Source organism: Amblyomma mixtum, chromosome 3 (genome assembly GCF_055824585.1).
Source record: "Amblyomma mixtum isolate Tamu chromosome 3, ASM5582458v1, whole genome shotgun sequence".
Taxonomy (NCBI): Eukaryota; Metazoa; Arthropoda; class Arachnida; order Ixodida; family Ixodidae; genus Amblyomma; species Amblyomma mixtum.
The window spans coordinates 351,021,960-351,049,938 of record NC_143014.1 but is presented as its reverse complement, the minus strand read 5'-3'; the positions used below and the strand labels follow the sequence as shown (position 1 = coordinate 351,049,938).

Sequence of the window (27,979 nt, the reverse complement as noted above, 5' to 3'; positions counted from 1 at the left end):
AGAAAGCCATTCTGAAAGCCAGGCTACTGTTGTTCCTGGAAGCCCACACTGCATATGTCAGAAACCTGCTCAAGCAAGGCAGCTTGGATGTGGTGGATGCATGTCTGCTCAAGTGACATCGATCCCACACAGCTCCAGGTCCCCCGCCTCATTCACCGCGATTTATTTATTAAACCTCTCCCCAAAAACATGCATCCCACCTACCACGAACCCCACCGCAGAGCTCGCGCACGGGCACTCCACAAATACTATGGCACGGAACCGTATGCCGTTTGGGTGGATGCCGCATGCACGGGCGAGGACGCGGTTGTCGCCATCACGAACCCCTCCCTCCAACCCATTGCCACCCTTCACATAACCCCTACTGCCACTTCGGAGGAGGCCGAAGAGGCCGCCATTGCCCTGGCCATCACCCGCACGGAGGCCCGATATATACTGTCAGATTCCATAACTGCCATACTAAATTTTGCTCGCGGGAGAGTTCACGTCCCTGCATTTCGTATACTGGACTCCCTCGCCGCGCACCCGCCCCGCCATGTGGAGCTGATATGGGTGCCTGCCCACTCCGGGAATCCCGGAAACGAGGCCGCCAACGCTTTAGCCCGAGCTTCTCTCAACCGGGCACCGGCGGCCTCCGACCTGGGGTTCTCGCGGGAGCGCATGCACTCATTCAGTGAAATGACGCAGGCCTACAAAGCCGAGCGTCGGCTCTACCCCCCACCTCATCCTTCCCTCGACAATTACCATCAGACACTTTGGAGGCGGCTCCAAACACGCACTTTGCCCTCCCCTTATATACGCTCGCGATATCACCCAGTCCACACGAACCCTTCCTGTACCCTCTGCCACCACCCCAAAGCCACTCTCGACCATATTCTTTTCCTCTGCTCGGCGGATCCTCCCCCGCGGGGCCTGGAGCACCTTACCACTTGGGAGGCTTGGGAGACCCTACTGCGCTCCGAGGACCCGGCCAAGCAAGCCATCGCCACCGGCCGGGCTGCCAGCGTCATGAGCCTCCGGGACATGAACGTTTGAGTGCAGTGGGGCCGTGCGGGGGCCCAAGGACCGACGTGTCCAAACCTCCCTTGTTACAAATAAAGTTTTCATCATCATCATCATCCTCAAGAAGGATACTGCGATGCCGTACTTTCAATAAGAGCTTTCCGCTATTTTGATGACTTCCTAGCGTTGCGTGAGAGTCGGGCAATACATGATCAGTAGCTGACATTTCGAAATTTCAAGGAAGAGAGAAGGCCTATCTTTCGCAACTCAACTGCCAAAAGGCGGCTGTTCATAAATTGTAGACCTTGCGCTCCAGCAGAGATCGTGCGTTGACAAGATGCCCCAAGGGTAGCAGAGCAGCTTTTGAGTTTCATATCAGGCTACTCCAAAATGGTAAAGAATGGCATGGCAATATGCTAATTGTGGGCCTCAATTCAGAAGACGTGCATCCACTACATCCAAACAGCCACCCTGAGGCAGCTTTCTTGTTTATGCAGTACGGGCATCCCCAAAGCCACAGTATCCTGGGTTTTGGAAAGGCTGTTCGCCACAGAGGAAGCCGCTAATGACCGGAGTTGGCCACGAAAATGTGAATCAACCGGGCAAAAAAGTGGCAGTGATTCCTTATCTGCGTACTGTATCATACCGGTTGAAACAAATTTCACTTAAATTTATGTCCAGGCAGTATTGACGGTCAACAACAAGGCTGCAAGGTACGTCAGCCGTACGAAACAAGCTGCAGAATCAAAGTCACAATAAATGAAATAGTGTGCTCAGTGCCACATGAGGTAAAGTACACCGACTTAAAAAAATGGTGGTCTACAATGGTACAACTTCCATGTGGCAAACACCACTTTGAAAAGAGCAAGAGATGCCTCAATATATGTATAATAGAGCACTTCATATCACTGAACAAAAAGTCGGCACCGAATTTCTCATTGCACTGCTGGGATTGCAAAGGTTGCTCTCCACTCCTTGATCAGGCATCTTCAGGCATAGCAATCAGGTTAGCTATGCATTGGTCGAAGCATTTTTGATCGGCTAAAACGAAGGAGCATGTGTGGCAACGTCATCCTTGGCACTGCAAGCGAGTGAAAAGGCCTTCATAGATGGATATACTTCGTTCTCGCTCTTCGTCTGCTCACTCAAACCTTGAAGAATAGCTCAACTTTCCGTTTTACTGGATGAGAGCTGCACGGCTTTAGAGGAGTGAGTGCAGTGGGGGTGGATCAGCTAATCCTTATTTTTGAGAGGTGTATTCATTGACAATGTGCTTTTAATGCCCTGACCACGCCTACCATAGGAGGGCAGGTCGACTATTTAACTAGCTTATTGTCAAGAAAGCCCTTCTGACTAGTGATCTAGCGAAGGGTTACTGGTCATAGGGTCAAGGCTGAGCGAGGCACCTAAGTTCGTCGGAGTAGGGGAAGGCTCTGTTATAAAATACACGGACAGCTTTGCCTTCGATTCTGTGTGTGGAGTATGAATGCAGGGGCTGGGAGCATGGTGGTGCCGCATTTCATGACCTCAGTCACTCTGTGGAATGCTAGGACAATAGTGATGGGTAGGGATGCATATGGACCAACTCTTCAAGTGCTGGCCATAGCGTGGGAAAAGTGAAGGGCAATGGCTCCTCTGGTGCCAGCAGTCTGTGTGGCATGCATCTGTGCAGGCCGTCGCTGCAGTGTTCCAGGGTGGTTTGTTGTTGTATGCATACGTCTGCTAGTATTGTGCGTGTGTGTGGACATGTTGCATTGCATAGGCGCGAGGTGGCGGTCGGCTGCTGGAAAGTTCAATGCTGAGAACTCTGAAGCTCAGCTCTTGCAGTACGGTACGTAATATACGAAAAATGCCCTAAATTATCTTTTTTGCCCAACTTGATATTCCATGCCATTTGTAGCAGGGTATATACAGATGCCTTCCGGAGGAGATTTAGTTACAATGACTTTTGCAAACTGCGGCTACAAATGTTTACTCCACAACTAGAAATAACAAAGCCATAGCTTGGATTCGCGCAGAGAACTGACATAACGAAAGCATGACCATGCATAATGGCAATAAAGACTATGCGATGCATGCGATATTCAACATTTCAAATCACACACACTTCATCTCAGTCAAAATTTTTTGTGGAGCTGGGGAGCCCATTTATAATTACGGTGACGCTTTGCTAGACAGCTACAGAGGGCATCCTTCAGGCATCTTTGTGCTCTTGGAGCTTGTCAGCCAAACATCTGGCAACCATGGCAAAGTAATGAGGCCGCATGCGACAGGTCTTTCATTTTTTCGGCTATACACACGGTAGCACTTGGCTGGACTCCTACAGAGGACACCCTTCAGGCATCTTTCGTGCTCTTGGAGCTGGTCAGTCGAACATGTGGCAATCTTGGAAACGTAATGAGGACGCCAGCGATAAGTCATTCATTTTTTGACGCATTTCACAGTTTTTTTGCACTCTTAATTTCTTGTACGACTATTCCTGTTGCTCACTGTTCACTGGGTAATAATATTTTTATTTCTTTTTATTCTGCCCACACTACTTTACGTTCACCTTTGCAAATATCTCCCTCAACTTGTTCATGCTGACAAGAGCCCTTTCACGTCAGCTCTCGCCACATTCTTAATGCTGTGTAAAACTCAACGAATGTATGGAACGACTGCGTAGCTTATGTTTTGCCAATTTATTCTGATATGGCGGTATTTCGATTATAGTCCCGTTCTTGCAGTAGCCCCTCTACGAGAATAGGTATGAGCCGCTTTGGAAAGCTTGCTGCTTTATCCTCACAACTGAGGGCATCGAAACTGCCTTGAACTTTCTGCTGTCATATTTGTCATGTATTTAAAGAACTAGAAGGATTGTAAATAATGAGTGAACCCCTGCAAAAAATTTGTCTGTGAATTCTAGGCTTGAAGCTAACATTCTCATTCATGTATGCTGATTATATAGACTGCAAAGCAAGAAGAGATTGCTCGCATACACCTCCGGTCATTCCGATTATCAAGCAAGGAATAGTGGACGGAAGCATGAAGCAGACAACCAGTGTCACGGAGGGGCTACACCAAGAATTTTGGGGCAGAAAAGAAAAACTGCCAAAGTGAGCACAAACAGCTGGCCAAAATTATGCTACAGAGGCATACCATACGTTCACAGCATGCCAGACAGTACTAAGAAGATTATGGCAAAAGCTCGCATAAACTGCACGTGTCCGCACGAAACAAGTTGAGTGCCATCTGTGCCAAGGTGACTACTGAGCAATAAAAAGACTCATGTGAAAACAAACATAAAAAATAGTATGTGATATGCAAGATAAGGTTTATGAAATGCAATAGCGAAGCCATAGATGCACTGGCCAAACTGGCTGACGTATGAACAACTGCTTCCAGGAGCGGAAAAGATACCAGAAGGGCGCCATCAGTGGCCGTCTAGACAACCGCTGCCATGAGGATACATCAGCTCCCCAGCTCTACAATAGCGCTGTGATTTCTTCATACACGTTGAATGCACAAGTGAAATCAGCTGAAGTCCTCATCATTAAACACAGGAGAGACGCATACCTGCGTGCCCCATCCATCGCGCCTATTGACAATGGAATTGAATATTTTATGCGCCCAAGTTTTGTTACTAACATTTCATTTCATTCATGTGTTTTGGTGCATCTTGCATCTCTTGCGTGGCTGGTATCCATTTTCTAGTCACGACAGTACAATACAATGTGCTTGTTAGCATCAAGCTGTCTGTCTACCTCGGTTTTGTCCAGTGTGAGTGATGTTTTGAACAAAAACATCACACACGTGCTCGTGGTTCAAAAGATATGACTGAAGGATGACATAGTGCAATACTCCCGCGTGAAGCAGAACTTTCAAAAATACCTGGGTAGAAGAAATTAACAAAGAACCTGAGATATGTTCAACACTCATCTAATGAAAACAAAACAGGAAAGACCAATGGTTCATGCCCACTGAAGAGCAAAATGTGAGAAATGATGAATAGCGCGAATGAACACTTCTACACACATATCCTGAAAGGCTCCCTTGTCTCGAACACAGAATACATCGTCTTACAACAAAACATCGGACTCAATGGCTAGCCATAATAAGAAAAAAACCATAGGACAGAAATAGAGAAGACGCACACTAACTAATATTTCAACATATACACCTGCACTCCTGAATAATCCTTCTTTGGAGTAGTCTCTTTTAGTCTTCTGTTTGCATATCATGTTTGAGGGAAGAACGTTTTTATCGCTCATATACATTTAAAATATATCGTGGAAAGCTTACACATCTCAAAGCTGCTCTTATGTGAGGCCTGAACATATCAGGTTTTGGCAGTATCGCTGACGGCCAACAATTGAACCATTGTGCTGCCCCTGCAAGAACATGGATTATGCTCTTCCACTGAGGTTTAACAAAAAAAAGTCTCATTAATGTGTTGCTTTGACCCAAAGAAAATTGAATAATATAAGCGGGATTTTTTTTTGCTACACCTTGCAAAACAGGCTCATGCGAGGGCCTTGCAAACACAATACAATGAATAAAAAAAGGGCTAGCCATAATCTCGCCTTACAAAAGTAGGCAACATAGGAAGTGTTGGCAGCTTATATGTAGTTTACAAGATCATGACTTGCCTGTGTCCGGTATGCTGCAAGCGAAAAAAGTAATGAAGCGCAGTTCCTGTGTTCGTCAATTTTCTCTCCGCTTACTAGAGCAGGCATTGACGATTTCGATTTAGGTTTATATGCAAAACCATTAACTTGCTTGGTCGTGCAAGGTTGCATTTTATAGCAATATGCAGGCAACAACGCCAGACTCAAGCTGGCTATCAATATCTCGTGGCATAAACTGTGCTAGACACAGCATGGAAGTCGGATTGGCCCCAATGTCTCCTCCAAGAATGTTGTGTCATGTGCACAGTATGCTACATACTTAGAGGGAACACGGGAGCGCGTGGCGCTGCCGCCGATGGCCAGCACGAGTCGGAGGTAAAGGCGGATGCCCAGTAAGCACAACTGGCTGCTCTTTCCGCGGATGTGCCTGGAGCCGTCCCTTCTCGCCTGCTGTCAGTGGCAGCTGCGACGCACTCCCATCTTACCCCTAAGTACGATGCACATTGTAGATGCCAATAAGATTTTATCCACAGCAATGCAGTAAAACCAAATGCACTATATGGCAGCCACTGTTGCGATGACCACACTGGGTATTACAGCAACCAACCTGTATGAACAGCAAAGATCTGTCCGTACAGCAGTGTCAGGGCAGCTGGCCCAGTACCAAGCTGCACGATAAAGAGTACCGATGCACGCGCTAATGGCGGGGTACAATCCCCACAGTGCGTAGCGAAGCTACAGATCCTCGATGATGAGCAAGTGGAGCCACCTGAATCAACCGAGTCTGATGTGTCTTTTTAGACAAGGAGCCGACCAGAGGCTCGGGCAGCAGATCCTGTCAGATACCACAGATTATGACCTGCATATAAAAGAACTGTGAAATCGGTGCACTTTAGTGGTGTCATGTCGACTGTAATAGAGTCGAACATACTTATTCCAACGCGCTAGCGGATTTTCCTTGTGCCCCATGTATGCGTACTCCGGTGTGGAGCTGGGCATTCATTGCGGCATTGTGTTTGCAAACAAAGAAATAAATAATGCAGCAGTAAGTCGTTATCATTCACCAAATGCACCCATTAGATTATAGTTTAAAGCTGTTTAGCAAAGCTCAGCTAGTTGCTGATAAGATATTACTCCCGTAATTAACATTACTATCAACAAAAGAAACAAATTCTGCAATATCTCACAAATAAATAAAATACGAAGCTCCCTTCACAGTAGTTACCACATGCCAGCTGCAGCAGTATTGAAAGCATCTTTTACTAATAAACGTTGCAGGCGTACCTGGTTCGCAATTTGTTTTTTCAAAGCAAAGATATTCGATGCACGTCTTGTCATGTTTTTTTTGCCCTTGTTTATCACACAAGCGAATTTTATTGGTTTGAAGCAAATATGCTGCTTTTGAATGAGGTCAGTTATATATGCCCACGAGGCGACTCGACCACACGACTTTGAATAACACTGCACTGGTCAATTGCGCGCTCCTACTAATGGTAGAATGGATTTATAGGCTACATATTCGCCGTTCTGTACGCAAGTTCTGACGCGCAATTTTCGAAAATCTTATCTAGAAGGTCGACACTTTACCATACGCCTCAGTGGTGAGGCCGTCGGATCCTTTGTGCCTCTTCTCGGCGTACCCCAGAGATCGGTATTATTGCCCACATTATTTAAAATTACTTTTATCCCCCTTGCTTGGCGCTTACATGATGTGGCTGATAATAAGTTTTAGTGTACGCTGATGACATCATCGTGTGGAACACCCACCACGACCTGTTGACTCAAGCCTCCGCCCTACAATCATCCCTAGATATTACGCTAACTTATGCCTCTTCAATTGGTCTTCAGATTTCAGTGACCAAAATACGTATGTGTCAGTTGCCAACAGCTGGGGATGCCGTAAACTCGCTGCGACACCAATTCGTCTCCATCTGTCCAGAACTCCTCTTCAAGAAAGTGCGACCGTCAAAATATTGGGCTTGACAATACACGAGTCAGGAACAGTGACTGCTTGGCTTTCTCGAGCTGAAAAGCAAGCGATTCAGGCGTTAGGTCTGATTAGACGCATTGCTCCTAAAACAGGCGGCGCCCGCTCTCATGTTTAAAGGCAGTTGGTGTGGGCGGTTGTGCAACCGCGCTTCGTGTACCAAGCGCAATTCTGTCATTTGACGAGGGCTCAGTGGGATCGCCTTGAAGCCGTCTATCGAGAGGCAGTGAGGCTCATCACTTGCCTTCCCCGCATCACCCCGATCATGGCGCTCGAAGAACATGCGCAGCTGAATACTCTGGATGAGCTGGTCCAGCAAAGACATGATGCTCGCCGGCTTAAGTCTAACTTTACACACGCAACGTGTGCACTCAGGGCGTATGCTTCCTCGCACTCCATTGTATAGCCACCTCCGCCAGTTCTCTCTCCCTGGTATTTTGTGCAGCTAAGCGATAACAAACCAACTGATCTACGTCGGCCATCATCTACCCTCGCGGCGGCGTCGCTTCGTGAACGAACCACACAGGAAGACGCCCATCTGCCGCATGGCTCCATCGTTTTATACGTTGAAACAGGCACCCAGGCTTGCGAAACCACTACTGCAATTTACTGCCCTTGCAAGCCTGCCCTGAACAAAACGTCCAGGTTTCGCTTCCCAGAACCTCCTTCCTCCTTCTGTGAGGAGATGCTTGCCGTTCAAGAGGCACTTTGCTCAGTGGCCGCCGTTCCCCTACTACCTACGGCTCGCATTGTCTGTCATCCGTACCGACGCCGTTCACGTCATACGCCTACGACGACGCGTCAGTTGCACCTCAGGCATTTTCCAAGACATCCATCGTCTCGCGGTACGCATCCCGCAACCAATACGAATTTAGTGGGTCCCATGAGACCTCCTGAGTTCGCAAAGCCGTGCACACTCTGCGACCCACCTTGTGACCCCAACTTCGTCTTCGCCTCGAGTCCTAACACTGGATGACACCACCCTCCTTTTAACAAAAAAGGAACACCTCCGGCGCCGCACACGTGCTCTAATCCCTCCGTGTGCGGTAACCCTCCCCCGTGGTCTTACCCGGACAGAAGAGGTTGCGCTTCACGTGCACTTCATTTCACTGAGCGATTAAAGTCGGCCATCAGTTCATGCGTTAGTGTATTCCGCTCCGAGTGTGAAATTCAGTTCTTTTCTCTTTCGCGTGCCAGTCACATGGAGCGCAGCAACAACGGAACACGAGCGCGATACTTAACCAACACTGCACATAAAACTCACCGCCATTGAGGCTGACGGCAGCACTGCAATCCTGAAATAGCACTGTGAGGTGTGCTTGCAACCTGAAGTAAAAGTATTTCACGAACTGAGGCACTCACTGTATTATAAATTATCACCCTACGCAGACAGACTTGGAGAGGCACCACGACCTCTGTCAGAATTCTGTGTAATAATGCAGACATGCCTAACACACAGTCTCTCCTGCGTAAACCCTCCCATCTAGTGCACCACTCTGAACTGCTGATACATGATGCATTTTATTTATCATGAACCTGATTCTTTTTATGCTGCATTCCTGCCTTTACTTTCGTACTGACATACCAGTTAGTAAATTTTTAATATTAACTTAAATATTTAGTGTTTTGTTGAAAAGTTAAGTTTACCTCTTTTTACTTACGATTTGGCTGTAAAGCTAGGTTCAGCATAATTTTCAAAACTCACTTGTAACAAGCATTAAAATTTCACACTTAATGCAGCTTCTACTAGACAAAAAGAGAGAGCAGCCACAATTTGCACCTACCTGCTCACTATGTACCCTTTGGAATATCGTTGGCACTGCATCTGGTTTCAAAAAGTGCCTGGTGTGGCTGCTGTAAAAGCATGACAGCTCAAAATGTCTTGATCAGATCCTCTGCCCTATATGTAACCAGGCAGTGGTGTCGTAATAGTGCTTAGCCACTTTGCAGAAAGTTTTTATTGTTCTCAGGAATTGATATACTGTTTCACTGCCAGGCCTGTAATATATACCACTAAACGTAAGGCTCCACGAATTAATGCTTGTCAAGCGTGCTGCATGTGTACAAGAAATCTTAACGAAAAAAACGCGCGACAGTGCCGTTATGAATTTTCCAGAGAAGAACATTGCTCACACATGAAGCGAAATGCCCGATCGCTTTTGACACCTTGTTTTGCATATGATGCATGGTGGCGGCATTCTTCTGAAACACTGTGCAAGAGCGAGGCAAAGCGGTAGATAGCGTCGCGCGGAGTCACAGCGTGGTGCGTGCCTACGGGAATTCGCCGGCAAGCGCCGGCAATTCGCCGCGAACGCTGCCGACGCGTCTAGCGTCCAGTTCTTGTTCGCGATCGACCGACGTGCGCACGAGAACTGCGTTCGACCGATGTGCGCACCGGAGACGACTGGCGTCTGCAGTGCTTTCCCGGCACCGAATCAGACATCGAAAAACAAAACCAGCAGAGAAGCCAGCGCTCGTGCGAAAGACCGCGGACCTAGCGGGGGAGTGAGTGATTCCGAAGTAGACATGGCGCGGAGAGGTGTGTAATGCAGTGCGTATTGGGCGTATTAAACTGCCGTATCTTAATTCTGTCCTGCAGTCTACGCTGTAAGTAGCAATGAACTAGCATCCCTCGGTAACCTACAACTGCTACAGCACACGAAACGAAAACGAAACTTTCGTAAGTTCTCTGGCACACGTCTGCATACTTCAATGTTTAGAACGATAAAAGAATTAAGTGTAACGCTTAAGCACCTTCTTTGACGTTTAGAGTTCTAGAGGTTTATTTTTATTGCGTTCTGTGTCGATACATTTAAAATGATCGCTTAATTTTCAGTACCACGAAGTACAGGCAACTATGGGAGTAACAAGATGGCGCTGCTCAAGTGTATCACAACCTCCTCGCCGCGCTTTACCCCCCTGTGTTTAACAATGCACTTCAACTTCTTCGTCACTTCAGGAACGAGTCAGAAAAAACTGCCTGCATATTTGAAGTCATTCAGCGTCGAAGCCCGCCAACAATGCTGGTGCAGCGGCTGAAAGTGCAGGCAGTGCCGGCCGGGCGAGCGCCGCACGATGCTTTAAAGTCCCTCAATAATTTTAAAGTAAGGAAACGCTTTTATCCAGCAGCCGACGCCAGCGATTGGACGATCGACGACACGTGACCTTGCTCCGCCCCTCGGCGCCATGAAAGCTCCTGCGCGCGAGTGCGTCAGGCCAGCGCTGGCCAGGCGAAGAGCGCGCGTTCGCCTGCTCTGATGTGCACGTTGCTGCGGTAGTTTTGTTCCGCAGGGGCCGAAATGCCTTGTTGTCGGAAGATGGCAAGAAGTTATTCTGCATTCCGCGTGGCAAAGAGAACCTAGCCAGAAGAAAAGCGTGGCTGCACAGAACTGGACGGAAAGACTTTGAACCGTCAGTATAAACAGCATATACATATATACAGCAAAGCATATACAGCAAACCGCGCGACGATTCAAGGCTACGTGGGCACATTAAACGTTTCACGAGAACAGTCAACCGCGTTAACACACGCGCTGACAAAAGGCCACAACAAAGATATCTACAACGCACAATGTTGGTGTGCCGCGAGATCAGATCCCTCTTGAAGCACGAATATGATCGAGGAGCTTCGATGACGCGATCCATACCACCGCTTTAGAATGTCAAGACAGTTGCACTGCCTCGCAGCACTGATCCACAAACACACGACACTCGTCGAGTAATCGTTACGCGACAGACATACAGCGGCAAGAAGACGGCGCACACGTTTCCGCACACAGGACGATTACTTTCCGTAAGGGTCGCAGGTTTCAGCGGCGTTATGTCGTAGCTTTTCGATCCGAGGGACCGTCAGGCTTTTTTTTTTACTCGCATTCTTGCAACAAGGTAACCGGTATATGTATACCGAACACTTACAAGTAAAAGAAACCACAGGGCAAACAGAACTGTGAACACGCGATCACCAAAGCTTGCGCGGATAGACACGAAACGCGTCGCGCGTTGTCTTTGGCTCTGACTTCGTGTTGTCTATCGTCGAATGCATCGACTACTTTAGAAAACACTGCCAGGTCAACACCTGACCTTTATTTTTGATTATATACTGCTAATTTAAGTTCAAAAACTAATTTAACACGAGAACAAATCAACGAGATGCAAACATGCGGAATCGAGGAGATCAAGCACTAATTGTGCTCTCTTGAGTGATTTTTTTTCAGCACTCATTTAAAAGAAGAGGACTGGTTTTCGCAGTTCGGGCTCTTCTTTCGTTTTGTACCACAGTCAGGCAGCGGTAGTTTTATTTCCTCGCATGTGCAGATATGTTTTCACCTCATGAATGCCGCGGTAGCCGCAGTAGAAACATGGGCGTCGTCTGCTACACAGGATCCTTCTAGGTGGCGCGCGCGTCAGATGTCCCTACCTTAAAAATTATAGAGGGACCTAACGATGGATGGATGGATGGATTGATAGGAGCGCCACCTTTGAAACGGGGTGGTGGCAATTGCCTCCATGCTCAGCTTTTCTTTCTTTATTATCTTTTTAACTGTGTTGTCAATTATCATTAAGAATCGCCATCATCTTTACCTACAATTTCCTACAATTCTAACCTTATGCCACATCTCTGCTTTTCAGCCACCAATCCTCCAATCGCTTTTTGCTAACTTCCACTGCAGATGTATTTACATGACCATTGTTATCTTTAAACCCTAGGGCCTCAGGAAGAGTGACTGTGCCTGCATCGACATCCGGATGGATACCATCACATTTGATTATGAGGTGTTCAATTGTTTCCACAGATCTACCACACACTGCACATGTGTCATCTTCTTCGTTGAATTTCATTTTGTAGCTGCGCGTTCTAAGACACCCTGACCTAGCTTCAAAAAGTAGGGCACTGCCGCTTGAGTTATCATAGAAAAATTCTTTCCTGATCTGCCTTTTCCAGTATCGATATAGTTCTACACTATGTTTCTTTTCCATTGAATTCATCCAATTCTTAACTTCCGCGTTTCTTTCTCTTTCTGCTCTTTCTTTCTCCGTCCTCATGACCGGCATACTTACTGGTTAGTTTTGTAGTTCTTTTTGGCCACTGTGAGTCAACGCTCTTTCTGTATAAATATTTAAATACCTTAGCTGCCCACATGTTATCGTCCAATTTCCTCAGGCGTTCTTCATATAGTATTTTACTCTTAGCTTCCCGTGTTTCGAACGATGCCCGGCCCATGTCCCCTTGTGCTGCCTCGTTTGTGGTTTTGCCGTGGGCACCTAGTGCTAATCTTCCAAGAGCTCTCTGATTTACGTCTAATCTCGACTGAACTTCTGCCCTTAAGCGCAGAACCGCATTGCCGAAAGTAAGTCCTGGCCCATTATTCCTTTCAAAATACCTCTTAGTATTTCATATTTGTTGTACCCCCATAATACCCTATGTTTCATTATATCGGCGTCTCTTCGTCCTCTTGCCCTAAAAGCCTGTTCGTGCTTTTCCGTGCATATCTGCCCTTCGTTTAGCCATATCCCGAGGTATTTGTATTCGGCCACTTTGGGTATTTCGTGGCCTTGTATTGTAAGCACCTGGTCAGTTGTATCGTTAAAAATCATCAGACCTCATTTAGTTGCGCTAAAACTGAATCCTAGAGCGTCTCCTTCGTCTCCACAGCAATTAACCAAAGTTTGTAAATTTTCCTGGCTATCTGCTAACAGTACAATATCGTCCACATACATTAAACCCGGGAGTCGCTGCTCAACTACATTTCCGCCTAATCTGTACGACAGATTATAACCTAGATTACTTTCTTCTAGCCTTCTTTCCATATTTATCACGTAAAGCATGAACAGCAGCGGTGATATAGGACAACCTTGCCTTAATCCTTTGTGCACCGCCACAGTTGTGGTACTTTTTTTCCCTTCCCATGTCATTTCAACTTCATTATCTTGGTAGATTTCTTGTAGAAAATCAATTACCTCATGACCGATACCTAAATCTTTCAATATGCTCCACAGGAGTTCCCTGTTCACGTTATCGTATGCACCGCTTATGTCCAGAAAGGCTAAAAACAGAGGTCTGTTTTCCGCCTTATCTATTTCTATGCATTGGGTAAGCACGAACAGGCTATCATCTAAGCGCCTACCCCTTCTGAACCCGTTCTGGAGTTCTCCGAGTATCCGATTACCTTCTACCCATGCCTGCATTTTTAATTTCACCGCCTGCATTGCCAGCCTGTACATAACAGACGTTATCGTAATCGGACGGTAGGATTTGATGTTCATCTTATCTCCTAAATCAAATTCATTTTACTCTGTCTCCACCTGTGCGGAATTTGCTGATTTATTATGGCTGTCTCCATTGCTTTTATCAGCGCTTCCTTGCTTCTTGGGCCAAGTTCATTAATCAGCTTAATTGGAATTTCATCTATCCCTGCGGATGTGGTTTTAGGAATATTCGCTTCCGCCTTTTCCCCAGTTAAGACTAGTCAGTTCTAAGCTGTTGTCTATTGTGCTGTCCTGTGTTGCCGCCTCACTTTGTGAGATTACCCCATTGTCGTTGCTAAAAGACGCAGCTATAAATGATGTAATGTAATTCACAGATCGTCTCCCTCTAAACATTTTCCCTCAGCATCTATAATCTGTTCCTGCGTTCTTTTATTTGTTTTTCCCAACCAGCTTATATGGTTCCAGAATTTTCTTGGCCCCCCTTTATTTGCCTCGCGAACTTCAGCCAGCCATTTATCAGAGGACTGCTTCATTTTAGCCTGGACCAGGACCAGAACTTGCTGTTTCTTTTGTCGATAAGATTCCCATTTTTCGCCTATTTCCTCTTCAGATAACTGCGCCCTCTTTGCTTCTCTGTGTTCCGTTTAAGCCGCCCGTCGTTGTTCGATGGCCTCCTTAATTTCCATATTCCACCAGCTTCGTGGCTTCCTCTTTTATCTCCAGCTGTTTACTCCTTTCACTTGTTTCATTTTTGTCGCGATGAGCAGTTCTGATTATAATCCCACTTTTCCATGGGGCGTTTCTCGATTACTTCTTCTATTTCGGCTGATATTAGCGCTATTTGTTCATCGTTTAATTTTGCGTTGTCTTTTTGACTTCGTTGCATTTCTCTTTTGACTAGGGCTCCCCACTGTAGACTAATACTTTTATGATCACTTCCTAGGCTGTACTTCCCCTCTTCGTCTATTTGCATTATTGCGAGCTTGCTATAGATACCCTGCTACATTAGACAGTAGACAATGGTTGTTTGCCTGTTACTGGATTCCCATGTGATCTGTCCCTCACATTTAGTTTCTCTGTTGACTATAACTAGGTTGTGCCGCTCACACAAGTCTAGCATTAACTTCCCGTTACAATCTGTGTATCCATCCAGATCCTCGATTTAGCCGTTCATGTCTCTAAGCAAAATAATATCGACACCATCTCCAATCTGCTTTATATCGTCATTAAGGCACTCAACTAGATCCTTGTTTTCTTGCCTGCATTGGACCCGGGTCCCTAAATAAACTACCCCTAGCCATGTCCTTTTGCCAGCAATTGTACCTGATACCCTGACATGTTCTTTGCAAGTTGATTTTATTCTTTGCCAATTTGTTCCTTGATGTATCAGCATACCTACTCCTCCTCCCTTCTTCTCCGTTGTTGTTCTGTTGCACCCTTCCCAGATATAGCCATCGATTAAAGGTGGACCTTCTAGATCCCTCAGATGTGTCTCGCATAGAGCGCACTCACCTACTGCTTCGTCCTTTAACTGCTGTTCTATTTCTAGCCATTACGCCAAGGTCTATTGAAATAGGTCGCGAAGCCGGAGCCCGAATGCGGTCCAGAACCAAGTGCTAGCGACATCAAATTATGGGTGGAACTAAAGCGCCAAAATGAAATGAGTGGACAAACAACTAGAAGAGGAAAATAATTAGGAGATATTTTGTGTTTCAAAAGCATTCAAAAACAATTTCAGTGATTCCTTTTTAAAATATTTTAGTTGTGTGCATTTTGTTAGAAAGTATAGCGCTTGCTTAGTAAAAATTTATGACAGCGTTCGCTCAGAGTAGCGTCAATGGCAGCGGGACGATGCCAAGGTTGACGGTGCTCTGATGTAATACCCTGGTCATTTCTTTTGACCATTCTGCTTGCTTTTGTTTGAAACTCGATTCTGCTAGCCCTACTTTTTCCTCGTTGCTTGTTGCTCGAGTTCTTGGTGTGCATCGTTCGTGTACAGTTTCCGCTTTTGCCTTTTGCCAGCGCTTCTGTTTAGTTTCGTTCCGTTGGGTGCGGTTCCCTCGCTTTTGCCCCCAAAGGGCATCGTCTGTGGCCATGGCGCCCCCGTACGCAAAAAAGAGGTGTGCGGTTGCACGATGTGCGAGCGATAACCTGTCTGGCGGCGTCACATTTCATCGCTTCAGCGCGACACCTGCGACATTCAGTGCGACACCTGAGGTGAGGACGAAGGAAAAAGGCACAACGAGAACTGACTACCTAAAAATAGCGTTGGTGGTCGGCACTCGTGTCTTCTTTCTTCGTTCTCGTGTCGGGTGTCGCGCTGAAGCGTCGCGGCGTTCAGCAGTTTATTTTTCCCGCCAAGCAGCACCTGACGCTGACGTCACATATATGACGTCACTAAAACACGTGACTTCGACGTCGCGTTTTTGTTTTAATTATGACGTCAGTTTTTAGTTGTCCACGCATTTCGAAGACGGCGCTGGCTGCGCACCACAAGCCGCCATGTTTTGAACGTATGGGCTTCTATGGAGCCTACGCTACCATAGTACATCTACCTTGATTACGCTCTCTTTCTACCCCCTTGCATTGTTTATGTAACTGATCCTGGCGTTAAATTTCTTTTTCGTAGTTTTCTTTCTTGGCCTCCTAGTGGCCATTTTGTTGGGCTCAGCCGCCATTGTTACATTTACTACATCGCTTCTACCGACCCCTACGCCCTGAGCCACCGTGGACCCCCTAAAGAAACTACCGCTCGGCCTCCCAGGCGCCAGCCTATCTCTTCTCCTACCCTTCCACTGAAATGGATGCCATCTCGTCCAAAGTCTCTGCCCGAACCTGCTCTGTGCACTTGCTTGTTTATGTCTACCACCTCAAAGCCTTTCTCGAGGCCTAACTGCCTTATCTCTCGATTAAGATTCACAACGTCTTTAGCAACCTCTACATTCCTTCCTTGTACCTCCGGCACTGTACACACCACGATCTGCGCTTGCTGTGCTATCGCCCTTATACCGTCAACTCCCTCAGCTAATCTTTTCCCTACTTGTGCGGCGTTACCATTCAGGACATCATTTAGCCCCGCCGCTACCACTACCAAGTTACGCCTTGCAGCCTTCTCGGAAAGTTCACTTTTAGTCGGTCTCAGAACATCGTCCATTGTCTTTCCTGGAAACACCCCGACTGCTACCCGCCTATCACTCTTCTCCCGGTCCAGAATATCTCTTTTGCTGCGCACCATGTTTGAGTCACCAGCGATAAGCACTAGGGTACTCTGCCCCTCCCTCCTAACTTCCGGATCTAGCTGCCTCTTATCAGCGACTGCGACCTCATTTCCTGGAATTAGCTCGTTCCCCTTCTCAGCATCGCCTCTCGACTTCCCAGCTGCCACCTGTGCGTAGCTGTTCCTGCCTGAACATGTCTGACCTACTGGCTTCTCGCTGTCCATGCCAGTGCAAGCCCCATCCACGTGGCTGGCGCTGGAATGCCCGCCATTCTGGCTTCCAATGGCGGTGTCAGCCGTTTTTGACTCCAACTGACAAAGCTGTTCTTGAAGCTTGCGCTTCTCTGCCCTCTCTATCTGTAACTCTGGTTCTAGAGCATCCATCCTTAGCACTTGTTCGCTGTTCGCCTGTTCCGCCCGGTGCAGGCGTGCACCTAATACGCAGAATTTGCACATCAAATCTGCGCCTTCGGCCTCCTCCACCGAATCGAACCGCGTTTCTTTTAAATTCACCGACGCCTCACACTCCGTACAACTAATCTTCAGTAGGTTAACCATCTTAATAACATTCGATTATTGCTTCCACCAAATGCTAAGGTAACTACAGGCTCAAGACAAACACACTTGAAAACACGTGCACAAGTAAATTAAAATTCTGCCTACCGCAAATGCCGATCGATCACTTAGAAAAGATAGGTATCTCTCTAAAGGATAACGCACAAAAAAACACTGAAAAAAACCTGCCGGCCGAATAGTCCCGGCCGAATATAGGTCACTGACCTAAATTCTATTCCTTAATCTGCAGTTCCCCTAATAGCCTAAAGAAAACTAAACACACTTTTAAAACTATTAAAGGAAAGTACTCATCTCTTTTACGCAGTCGCTCTCGCAGTCGGTCCGGTCCCGGTCTCCACGCGTGATCCGAAGAGCACCTAAACTTACGTCCGCACAGCACGGCTGTCAACGATGCTTTAAAGCCCCTCAATGAAACAAAAGTAGCGAAAAGCTTTGAACTTTCCGACACTCCTCCTTTCCTGGCGCGCCGCCGGAGAATCGAGCCTCCCATTGGCCGAGGCGCCGTAGTCACGTGTTAGCGCGCGCTTTTTGGCTCCGCAGCAGACGCCGGCGCCATTGCCGGGGCTGGGAGTCGCGCTTCATTTCCTTTCTGAGCAACAGTTTTGGCGGGAAGCGTTTTTTTTCCATCTTTGACGGCGTGTACGTGTTGCGGCGATGCCGAGCTTCTGTTGCGCGTATGGATGCAACAACCGAGGTGGCAGTGGCAAAAGATTTTTTGTAATTCCTTCCAGGAAAAGCAACGCGGCTCGTCGAAAGGTTTTGCGGCACAGGATCGGCCGGGCAAACTTCGATAATGTTGTGGATCCGCGTCTTTGTGAGATAAGTGGTCGTTTTTCAGTTGTAAGTCGTGTTTATTCGGATGATGTGGTGTGAAGCGCCAGCGGCTGCAGTCTTTCTTCGCAATAAATGCCGTTTGGCATGATTTTAAATAGACTCGTTCGCTAGCGGGTACGAAAGCCGTGCTGAAGTGCAGGTTTAATGTTGCTCGCATTGCGAGGCGCGTCGGCTTGGTTTCAGTCGGGCTCGTTCGCATGTTTGAGCCCCGCCGTTTACGTTGCTCGCTATGCAGATCTAGGCTTGATGTTGCGCGCAATGCTTGCCGTATTTGTGTTGCTGCAGCTGGACTCCTGGGCTCACGAACTCGATACTAAAAGGGCGGTACTCGCTGTTTCAGCCTCCGCTGCTCATGCTGCTCGCGGTGCAGGTCTAGCTTTCATGTTGAACGCATCGCTAGACGTTTTTGTTTTGTTACAGTTGCACTCCTTCGCTCACGAACGCCACACCAAAGGTGTGGTACTTGCTGTTGAAGCTCCTTCTGTTCAGGCTGCTTGCGATTAAGGTCTAGCTTTCATGTTGCGCGCATTGCTGAACGTATTTTTCAAGCAGGGTTCTAAACCGAAATCGGGCGTTACTGTGCCTAGGCACATTAACGCACTTGTCGCTTGAATACTCGATATCTCTATGGATAATACTTGAGAATGCAAGTAAGGACCTCTGTAAAACATTGTTTCAGACATTTTGGGTTGAGGCCGTCGTCGCTGCCGCGAATTCCTGCGAAAATCACGCTGCCTGGAGCTATGTAACGTGGATAGGTGGTGTCAAATGAATCACTAACGCAGGGGCGCGCGCAATGATCCAGACAATTTCTAAAGTTCGACATTGGAAAAGCTCCTCATTGCTTTTAATGCGGAGTGGTGACGTGTTAACACTTCTGTATTCTTTTTTCAGTTATGAAAGGTCACGCTCTATATTTTTGTTTCGTTCCTTGTATCTCCCACGCTACAATATCAATGCGGCCGAATCGGAGGCAGAAAATGCAACAAAAATCATGCGGGCGCGCTTTCCGCTGCGCGCCAAAGCGCGAGCGACGAAAAAGCCACTCGTCGAGCGATGGTAGTCACCCTAGTGCTGCGAACTCGCTCGCGCGCGCCACTTCCAGCGTGTGCTCCGCAGTCCTAGCGAGCGAAGAACAAGAAGCTTCTATAAAGCAATCCAACGTTGGTCTGGGCACTTATTACAGTAACTGATTTTTCAATCTCTCATTTCATGATGTCATTTTGACCGAAGCCAAGTCACAAAACGCAACACAAAGTTCATTTGGGCGCGCGGTCTGCCGGGCGCCAAAAGGCGACGGTTGGGAGCGTCTGCTAGCTGCTCCCGGCCTAGGTGCCGCCACCGTCGGCGCCCGGGAGAAGCCCAGAGAAGGAGCGCCGGCATAGGAGGAGGATGGAGGAGATGTCGCTACTTTTAGTATATTTAGGGGCTTTACGATGCTTAGGCTAAGACCGCCACCTCGCGGTGTTTTAGGGAATTAGCAACATTACTCTTCTGCCGGGCTAGGCGCCGAATGGGACGGCCGGAGCAACGGCGCGCTGCCGGAGCAGATCGCGGTGGCCACGCCAATGCATGCGCAAATCTCCTTGACATCGCCAGATGGCGCTACGTACCCTGTAGCTACGCGCATTCCTGCAGCATGGGGACCAATCACCGCCTGCTCACCGGTGGTAGGCGGGCTCCCGTACTCCGCTAACGGTAACAAGGTAAAAGGTATGCTAAAGGTGTCTATTTGCGAGAACTTCGTTGACGACTTCGAGACCGGGATCGATCGTAACGCTGGCATAACGCCGGTGCAAACGTAAATGAAGCGACGGTAGCGACGGCCGCAATAGCCGATAGATGCCTTCAACGTGCGGCCAGCGGTAGCTTTCATTTCGGCTGCTGCTAGGCCGCACCGCTAGCGCCCAGAATTCACGGAGTCTGCGTTACGTCATGTGCGTGTCATGTTTCACGTCATTTTTTACCTCACTTAGTCCTGTGTCGTCATAAGAGAGTCCCAAGTTGAAACCAGCGGCGGGAAAAACTTTTTGAACTTCGAATCCAAATTTCTTAGATTTAAATGCATCTTTCGTTGCCGGCCGAGTGGCAACAACCATAGCAGCACACCAACAATGAACCGACGCTGGCATGGTGCTGGTCAAAACGGGCTAGAAAGTCGTACCGACGTCGGCATTGCGTCAAAAAGTTACTTTTTCCAACCTTGGCCTGATGTTCGGGAGAAGACTGTACCTATCTAACTACCAACACTGAACCGACATTCATGCCACTATCAGACCACTGTTCAGCCGCTCTACCAACACTGAACCGACATTCATGCCGCTATTGTACCCACTTTCAGCCACTCTACCAACACTGAACCGACATTCATGCCGCTATTGTACCCACTTTCAGCCGCTCTACCAACACTGAACCGACATTCATGCCACTATCAGACCACTGTTCAGCCGCTCTACCAGCACTGAACCGACATTCATGCTGCTATTGTACCCACTTTAAGCCGCTCTACCAACACCGGCCTGACATAACACAATTAGGCCACTGTTCAGCCTTTCTGCTAACGCTTGCCCGAAGTTTATGCCACTGCATTTCCAGTTCAGCGAATATTCACATTCCAGTTAATGTTCGCATTGGGAAAGCCATGGGTTTTGGCATTGCAAAGCTGCAATCATCTCTTCTATACACATGCACAACAAAATGAGGCAACGAAAGAATCCAACTGAGCAACAATTTATTAAATATTAGGCACCGTGGCTGGGGACGCGCGGTTGCACGAGTCCTGCGAGGCAGCGAGGGCCGCGTAGGAGGCGGGACCTTGGGAGGGAGCAAGGGCCGCGCGGGAGGAGGAATTCTGGGAGGTAGGGGCCGCTTGAGGAAGGGAAGGCACTGTGCTGGGGGTTGAAGCACAGGGGCTCGCAGTGGTTGCCAGGCCGGCAGCGGTACCTGGCAGAAACGCTTCGGCAAAACGCCTTTTGCGTCCGCCGCCATGGTCCACCGAACCTGACAACCACTTCCTAATAAACCCCTGTGCTTCCACCGCATCCACCCCCGTCTTCTCACAGATGGCATCTGCATAAGATAAGCGTTCATTTTAGGCCAGCAGAAAAAGTTTGCTCGTTCACAGAAATCAAGATTATTTCAGCAACAGAGAAAACAGAAAAGGCCACAAGTACAGTGGTGAGCAGCCTTGTCTAGAGCGCTTGAGCAGTGCGCACTTGGTAACAAAAACCGAAATTAGAGAGCAGCCCCTCATTACAGGGCAAAGTTTTTGTGCCTGCTTTGTTTACGAGGCTATCTGGCGCTACTTCCGTGCAAGCGTTGCAGCTGGACTCTAGAGGCTGCCACAAAATCTGGATTTGTTTGCAAGGAAGTGCACCGCCCGAGCGCTCTAGACAAGGCTGCTCACCACTGTACATGTTATTACTCAAAGTGCGTGCCAAAATGAAAGGACTACAGTATCCAAATACAACTTGAGGAGAAAATCCACCTGAAAGCTATTCTAACCAACTGTATAAAGCTGCTCTGACGTCACGGTCGACCACTTTGCACTACTAACATATGGGAGCACAAATGACTGGCAGATACAAGGCACGACTACGATCCATGACAAGAGATGGATGTGACTGGTGGGAGGGCTTTCATTGAAAGGCATCTGCCGACTCATATATCTTCAGATGCACATGGATGAAAACTGCAGATGACTACCCCCATCAAAACAGTAACAAAATATTCGCCTGTAATGAAAAAGAAAACTGGTGAAGTATCAAATGAAAAGAAGAAAAGAAAACAAAGTGCAGCAGAACCTGGTACATGTTCTTCCACTCATCTTTTAAAATTCAATTAAAAGCTACTGCAACAATATACCTGTTGCCACCTTGCATAGCTTCAAGGCAATAAATGATCGCTTCCCCTTGCGGCCATGGAGGCTGTACACCCTCTGTACAGCCACCCCCATGATAGCGGTCATTATGTTCGATCCCACCTCCCTCAGGCCCTTGCCCCCCAGGCGGACAAGCTGCTTTCGCTGAAAAGAAACACCACAGGTGCTCAAGCTATTAGGCACAAACGTCAATGATAATTTCATTTAGTTTTGCAGAATCGAATAGCTAAGACAATTGTGTGACTACCTGTCAACAGCCCATGCGAGTACTTACAATCATAATGCATAATTTCTGTATTATACAATAGCTTGGCTAGTTGCAACAAGCAGAAAGCACCACCACCAATGTGGACATCTTTTTTCCCAGTTTACTAAGAGCAGAGAAACTTTAGCGATTAAGCAAAGGTTGCCAACTCCTACCCATTATTCTTTGCATCTTGGAAATTATTATATTATAACTATAATGCTTTTTGCAGATATATGTGCTGGATGTGTTTTCTCTGCACAGCCGTTACGCTAAAATTTATTTGGTTTGTAGAACTTAAAGTTCCAAAGCGACTCAGGCTATGATGAGTGACACCATAGTGGAGGGCTCCGGAAGTTTCGACCACGTGGGGTCTTTAACATGCGCCACTGACATCACACTGGACACGGGCGCCTTGATTTTCGTCTCCATGGAAAACTGGCCATCACAGCTGGGTTTGACCTGTCTTTGGGTTCAGCAGTCGAGTGCCCTAACCACTGAGCCACCATGGCGGGGCTCACTACCCTGAAATTGAGCAGTCTAATTAATGCTATACAAAGGACGCTTATTTAAATCCCCAAGCACCTGAGTAAAGCTGCGTGCTTAGCAACCACATTTAATTAAACGATGTTGCTTGTTTTTGGCAGCAGATTCAGTAATGAAATGTGCATAATGTGAGAAAAAGACAGGGAAGAGGTGGGTTAAAGCTGTCCCATTATTTGGGAAACCTAGCACAAATTAAAGACGCGCTGAGAGAGGACCAACTTCCAGCTGTGTTCACAGCAGTTCATGCAACAGTATATTAACCGAAAGCTCAGCTTCCTGTAAAACAGACCTTACAACATCCTTAATGTTAGCTACAAAGTCCACTGCTTAACTAAATTAAAACAGCACAACAATAAATAAATGACAAATTTAAGGAAAATGAGGGGCTCGTTATGAGACACATTCGAAGATAGGCAGCCACTGGAAACAAAAGCATAGGGGATTTTTTTTGCTGTTGATCGATGTAAAACAATAATGTAATCACAAATATTTGACTGAGAAAAAAAAGTTGTTGGGACCAAGTCTGTTATGCAACGACCGGCCACAGGCAGAGCTCTGGAAAACTGCGTCGAATGACATCGAGTGACACCATCTGAGAGCAACTGCCCCAAAAAGCCTGTGACTGCACCGCCAAATACCAAGCTACTACAAGATGTGACAGGATCAGTAGCTCGGTTTGATGTTTAGCGCTCCTTATCGCCTAAATGCTCTGATGCGACAGCAGTCTCGCAGGTGGCATGTTCTTTGCACTGCGTGGCTGAAACATGACGTGAAAACTGGCACTTGCTGTAAGCAATATTGGGAGCGCCAGATGTTCAGCACTGCTATTGAGCACAACAAATTGATAGGAGCCAAAGAGCAGATAACGAGAGTCCCCCAACAGCTGTCTCGACACGTGATGCAGTTTTTGCAAGCTCTGCTACCGGCTGGGCATTGTGTACCACTTTTGCGTCCAACAGTACATCTCAGCACACAAGGAATAGACAGGGCGTTCCAGTGAACACTCAAATATTCCTAAAGAAGTGGAAGTTCGATATGGGAAACCTTTTTTTTGGAGGAACGATGTCTCAGCAGTGGTGGACATAATTTACTGCATCCTAAATTATACAGGTAACTAAAAACTCCCTTATTAACTTTTTATTAACACAGTTTAATGGTTACTGCCAAAGGGGAGTTCGAAGTGACATACAAGGCAATGGAATGTCAGCCTTTGAAACAAAAAAAACTGATTTCCATAAGCCCTGCAACCTGAGAAATTCGTTTTTTCAAGCAAAATTGAAATTGAGCGCAGATGACGTGCTGCAGTGGCTACGCTGCCCAGTTCGAACTGCAAGCGGTACTGTGCCATCTCATATACATGGTTTCACACCACATCTTGGTGTAAAGAAAAGGACAGTTATTGCCAAGTGCAGGGTTATTTTTTAGAGCAATGGAGCGAAATAAGGTGCACAACACACCAAAGTAGAGCACACAGTTAAAGTTTGGTACCGTAGGCCCTGCAACACGTCATCAGCAGACGTCGCCATCTTCACTGAACTTCATGTGCGCCTCTTGCGCTAATTTTCGGTTTCGTGTGGAAAAAATGTCTCAATTCCTGAATTTCTACAAAAAATGCTTTTCTTTATTTTAAAAAAGATATGGCTATGTTCATGGCTTCGTACTCCCTACTGGCACTAACCACTTAACTGCATCAATTAAAAAGTTAATAAGTGGGTTTCAGCTAATTGTATAATTAGAAAAAGTTTGCATTACAGTGTCTGCTATAACTGTGCGTGTGTACCTGTAAATATTTCTTCTATTTTGAGCTCCCTATTCTTAGGAATTCCTGAAAATGTTCACTGAAACGGCCAGTGTGTATATCAGCAAGCAACTTTCATGAACAAGACATTTACATTAACAAAACACTCTGTGACAGCACAACAGTAGGTATTATATCTATGAAGAGCATGTTATTCACAGAGCACGGCACGCAAATACTCTTGGAGCTCAAGATTTCTTCACAAACCTCGGAATTACATTATGCATGCAAATTGGTTAGTAGGCATTCATTTTTTCCAGACACGAATTATCAGAAACATAAAATCACCAGTCCAGCAGCCACCCTGTCGTCCTGGACGGCAGCTTCCGCAGTGTCCAATTCCTCGGGTGAGAATGCGGGCAGCGCAAGGGTGGGAGGCGGTGGCGAGGGGGACACAGGCCGAGTCCTCTGCTCTAGCTGCCGGTCCGACCGCAATAGCACGTGCTCCTCCAGCCTTTGTAACCGCTGCATCAAGTCGCGCTGCTGCTGTTGGACCTCCAGCCTCAGGCGCATTATTCTCAGAAAGGTAGCTGAAACTGAAGAAATCAACAATTTCAGTGAGAGCAGGGTTAACCTGGGCGCAATAATATGATTTGCGCACTGAGGTACAATAAAGAACAATATGAGCCTAGCAGTAGACAGCGACACACTCTGTACTATGCTCCTAAACTTCCACCAATTTTTAACCTCCCAGGCACTTCTAAATCATGTTCTGTTCCTTGCTAGCCTAATTTAAATGCCATAAATGTCACCATACACTGGCAAACACCTAGGTGAAATGGAGCTGCTCTATGTGTGATAGCTAGCACAGAACCTGCTGCCTTGTTGTGTAAAGGACTTCTCAGTCTATGAGCTTCGACAATTTTTACATTGCTTCATAGGCATTTCCACTGCTATTGCACCATGTCAGAGATGGCAGCAGTTAGTCGCAAATGGATTCTTCCAGTGCCATGAGAAGCATGTGCTAATAGAAGCGAGAAAGCAGAGCAGGCCTGTGCCCTTAATATAGCATTGCACCATTTGGAAAGTATTGCTTACGGCTGTAAAGTAGTAGCGTGCGGCAGCCGAGCGGCCGCAGCAGAGAACCAGCGAAGACCGGTGCAGAACAAGGAATCCGCGTTTATTTGTCTGACGCTTCTTTTATACGCAGCGGTTGCTTATCCGCTGCTGCTATCAGTGCGCGTAAGACAAAGTGACGCGTCATGCACTTGACGCTATCACATTCCTTCCCTCCAAGATCTTCGCCTCCACTCATTAGCTGCAGTGACGGAAATCGTGGGAGGTATATCGGTCTGGTGGTTTCCGGGCGCGCTGGCTTCTGCGCAGTGTTGTTGGTGGAGAGTCGGAAGGCGCTTCAGCTTGCGCCTCAGGATGTGCGTTGTGAGCAGCTGGCAGCTGCAATTCTTGCCTGTCTTGTGGTGGCGGGGTCGGGGTTTGTGCATCATCGCGAAGAGGGGGTACTGCCGCGTCCGCGTTATGCTGCTCCTCTTGTGGTGGGGAGGGGAGCGTCTCCTGATGACGCTCAAAGTCGTCGGTGTCGGGTCGTCTCGGGGAGTCCGCCCCGGTGTCCAGTCCTGCATACTGGAAAAAGCTGCGCGATCGCAAATGATCAACATGAACGTGCCGAACTGTGTTCTGAGTCTCTACGAGATAGGTCACAGGGCTGACTAGCCGCACTATACGCCCTTCCATCCATGACACCTTCTCTTGCCGGAGAGTCTTCACGTACACCCAGTCTCCTTCCTTAAATGAACGGAAAGTTGATTTCCGTTGGTCATGCTGCTGTTTTAACCCTTCTTGCCTGCTCTGCTTGTCGTCCCGAAATGATGGCCTTAGTAATGACAGTTTAGTGCGTGGAGTTCGTTTCAGAAACAGTTCAGCCGGACACTTCCTGTTGCCGTGTTAGGGGTTGTCCTATACGCCAGCACGAAGTCGTCCAGTCTCTCCCGCATCGATCTGTTGTTACCTCCCTTGTTGTCTTGCAGAAGCTGCTTGCGAAGACTCCTTTTTACAGTTTGCACCGACTTTTCGGCAGCCCCGTTGAACTGCGGATGGTATGGCAGGCTGTACGTGCGTCGGATGCTTCACTTCACTTCACTTTCACTTCACTTTATTACCTTAAAGGCCCCCAGGATTGGGGGTATTACATAAGGGGTGGGTTACATTGAAAAATCAGATTAAATAAACAAAGAAAAAACGTAAGATACAAATATTATTCGCTGTTAAAGGTAGCAGTTAAACAGTTCGCAAATGTTGATGGGCAGGTGATTGCGGCGATGTCGTGTGGAAGGCCGTTCCAGTCCTTGGCTGAGCGTGGAAAGAATGACGATGCAAATGTAGTTGTACGCGTACATGGCCGGGCTACTTGAAGGGGATGACCAATGCGGAGGGAAATGCGTGCCGGCGGATTGATGTAGGGAGGACGACGAAGTGAGCTGAAATAAAATTTGTGAAACAAGCACATACTAGTAATACGACGCCTACAAGCCAGGGATGTTAATCCTGCCTCTGCTTTTAGTGCTGATATGCTGACATTATATGAATAGCACGAATGTATGAATCTTGTGGCTCGATTTTGTACTGATTCTAGGGAATTTATTAGATAATTTTGGTTAGGGCTCCAAATAGCAGAGGCGTATTCTAATTTAGAACGGACAAGTGATTTGTAGGCAAGCAATTTTAGGTTTTGTGGCGCATGACGTAGATGTCGTTTTAAGAATCCAAGGCTTCTGTTAGCGGATGATATGATTTTAGTGACATGCGCGTTCCAGGTTAGATCATTGGACAATGTTACTCCGAGGTATTTGTAAGTCTGAGCTAATTCTTCCGTGTCATGCGAGATTTTATAGGAGAAGAGGACAGGATTACGTTTTCGGTGAAATGACACGACTTTACATTTATTGGGGTTTAGTTCCATGAGCCAGTTGTTACACCAGTCCTGTATGCTGATTAAGTCATTCTGGAGGGCGAACTGATCAGAGGCGTTGTTGATAGTGCGATAGATGACACAGTCATCGGCAAAAATACGGACGTTACAAGAGACAAGAGACATGCCACAGGCATCGAGGAAGTCCTGGAAAT

General features: G+C 47.3%; 1 protein-coding gene across 1 annotated transcript; it reads right to left on the bottom strand.

The window, feature by feature from the left end:
* Positions 1 to 23: 23 nt before the first annotated feature.
* LOC149356353 (uncharacterized) lies at positions 24 to 26,478 on the bottom strand. Its single transcript, XM_089576323.1, has 6 exons — positions 26,307 to 26,478; positions 25,187 to 25,428; positions 22,295 to 22,454; positions 21,374 to 21,499; positions 7,841 to 7,944; positions 24 to 104 (listed from the first exon to the last, which is right to left on the bottom strand). Exons 1-6 carry the CDS (start codon positions 26,476 to 26,478, stop codon positions 24 to 26), a joined length of 885 nt encoding a protein of 294 aa, XP_089432449.1.
* Positions 26,479 to 27,979: the final 1,501 nt, after the last annotated feature.

Bases quoted from the DNA above. Each gene is read 5' to 3' on its own strand.
- LOC149356353 (XM_089576323.1), bottom strand. From the start codon at position 26,478: ATGCAGGACTGGACACCGGGGCGGACTCCCCGAGACGACCCGACACCG. The intron at 25,429-26,306 runs GCAAGAATTGCA...CTTCAGTTTCAG, and splicing joins ACCCCGCCACCACAAGACAG to CTACCTTTCTGAGAATAATG. The intron at 22,455-25,186 runs GTGATTTTATGT...GTTTCTTTTCAG, and splicing joins ACAGGGTGGCTGCTGGACTG to CGAAAGCAGCTTGTCCGCCT.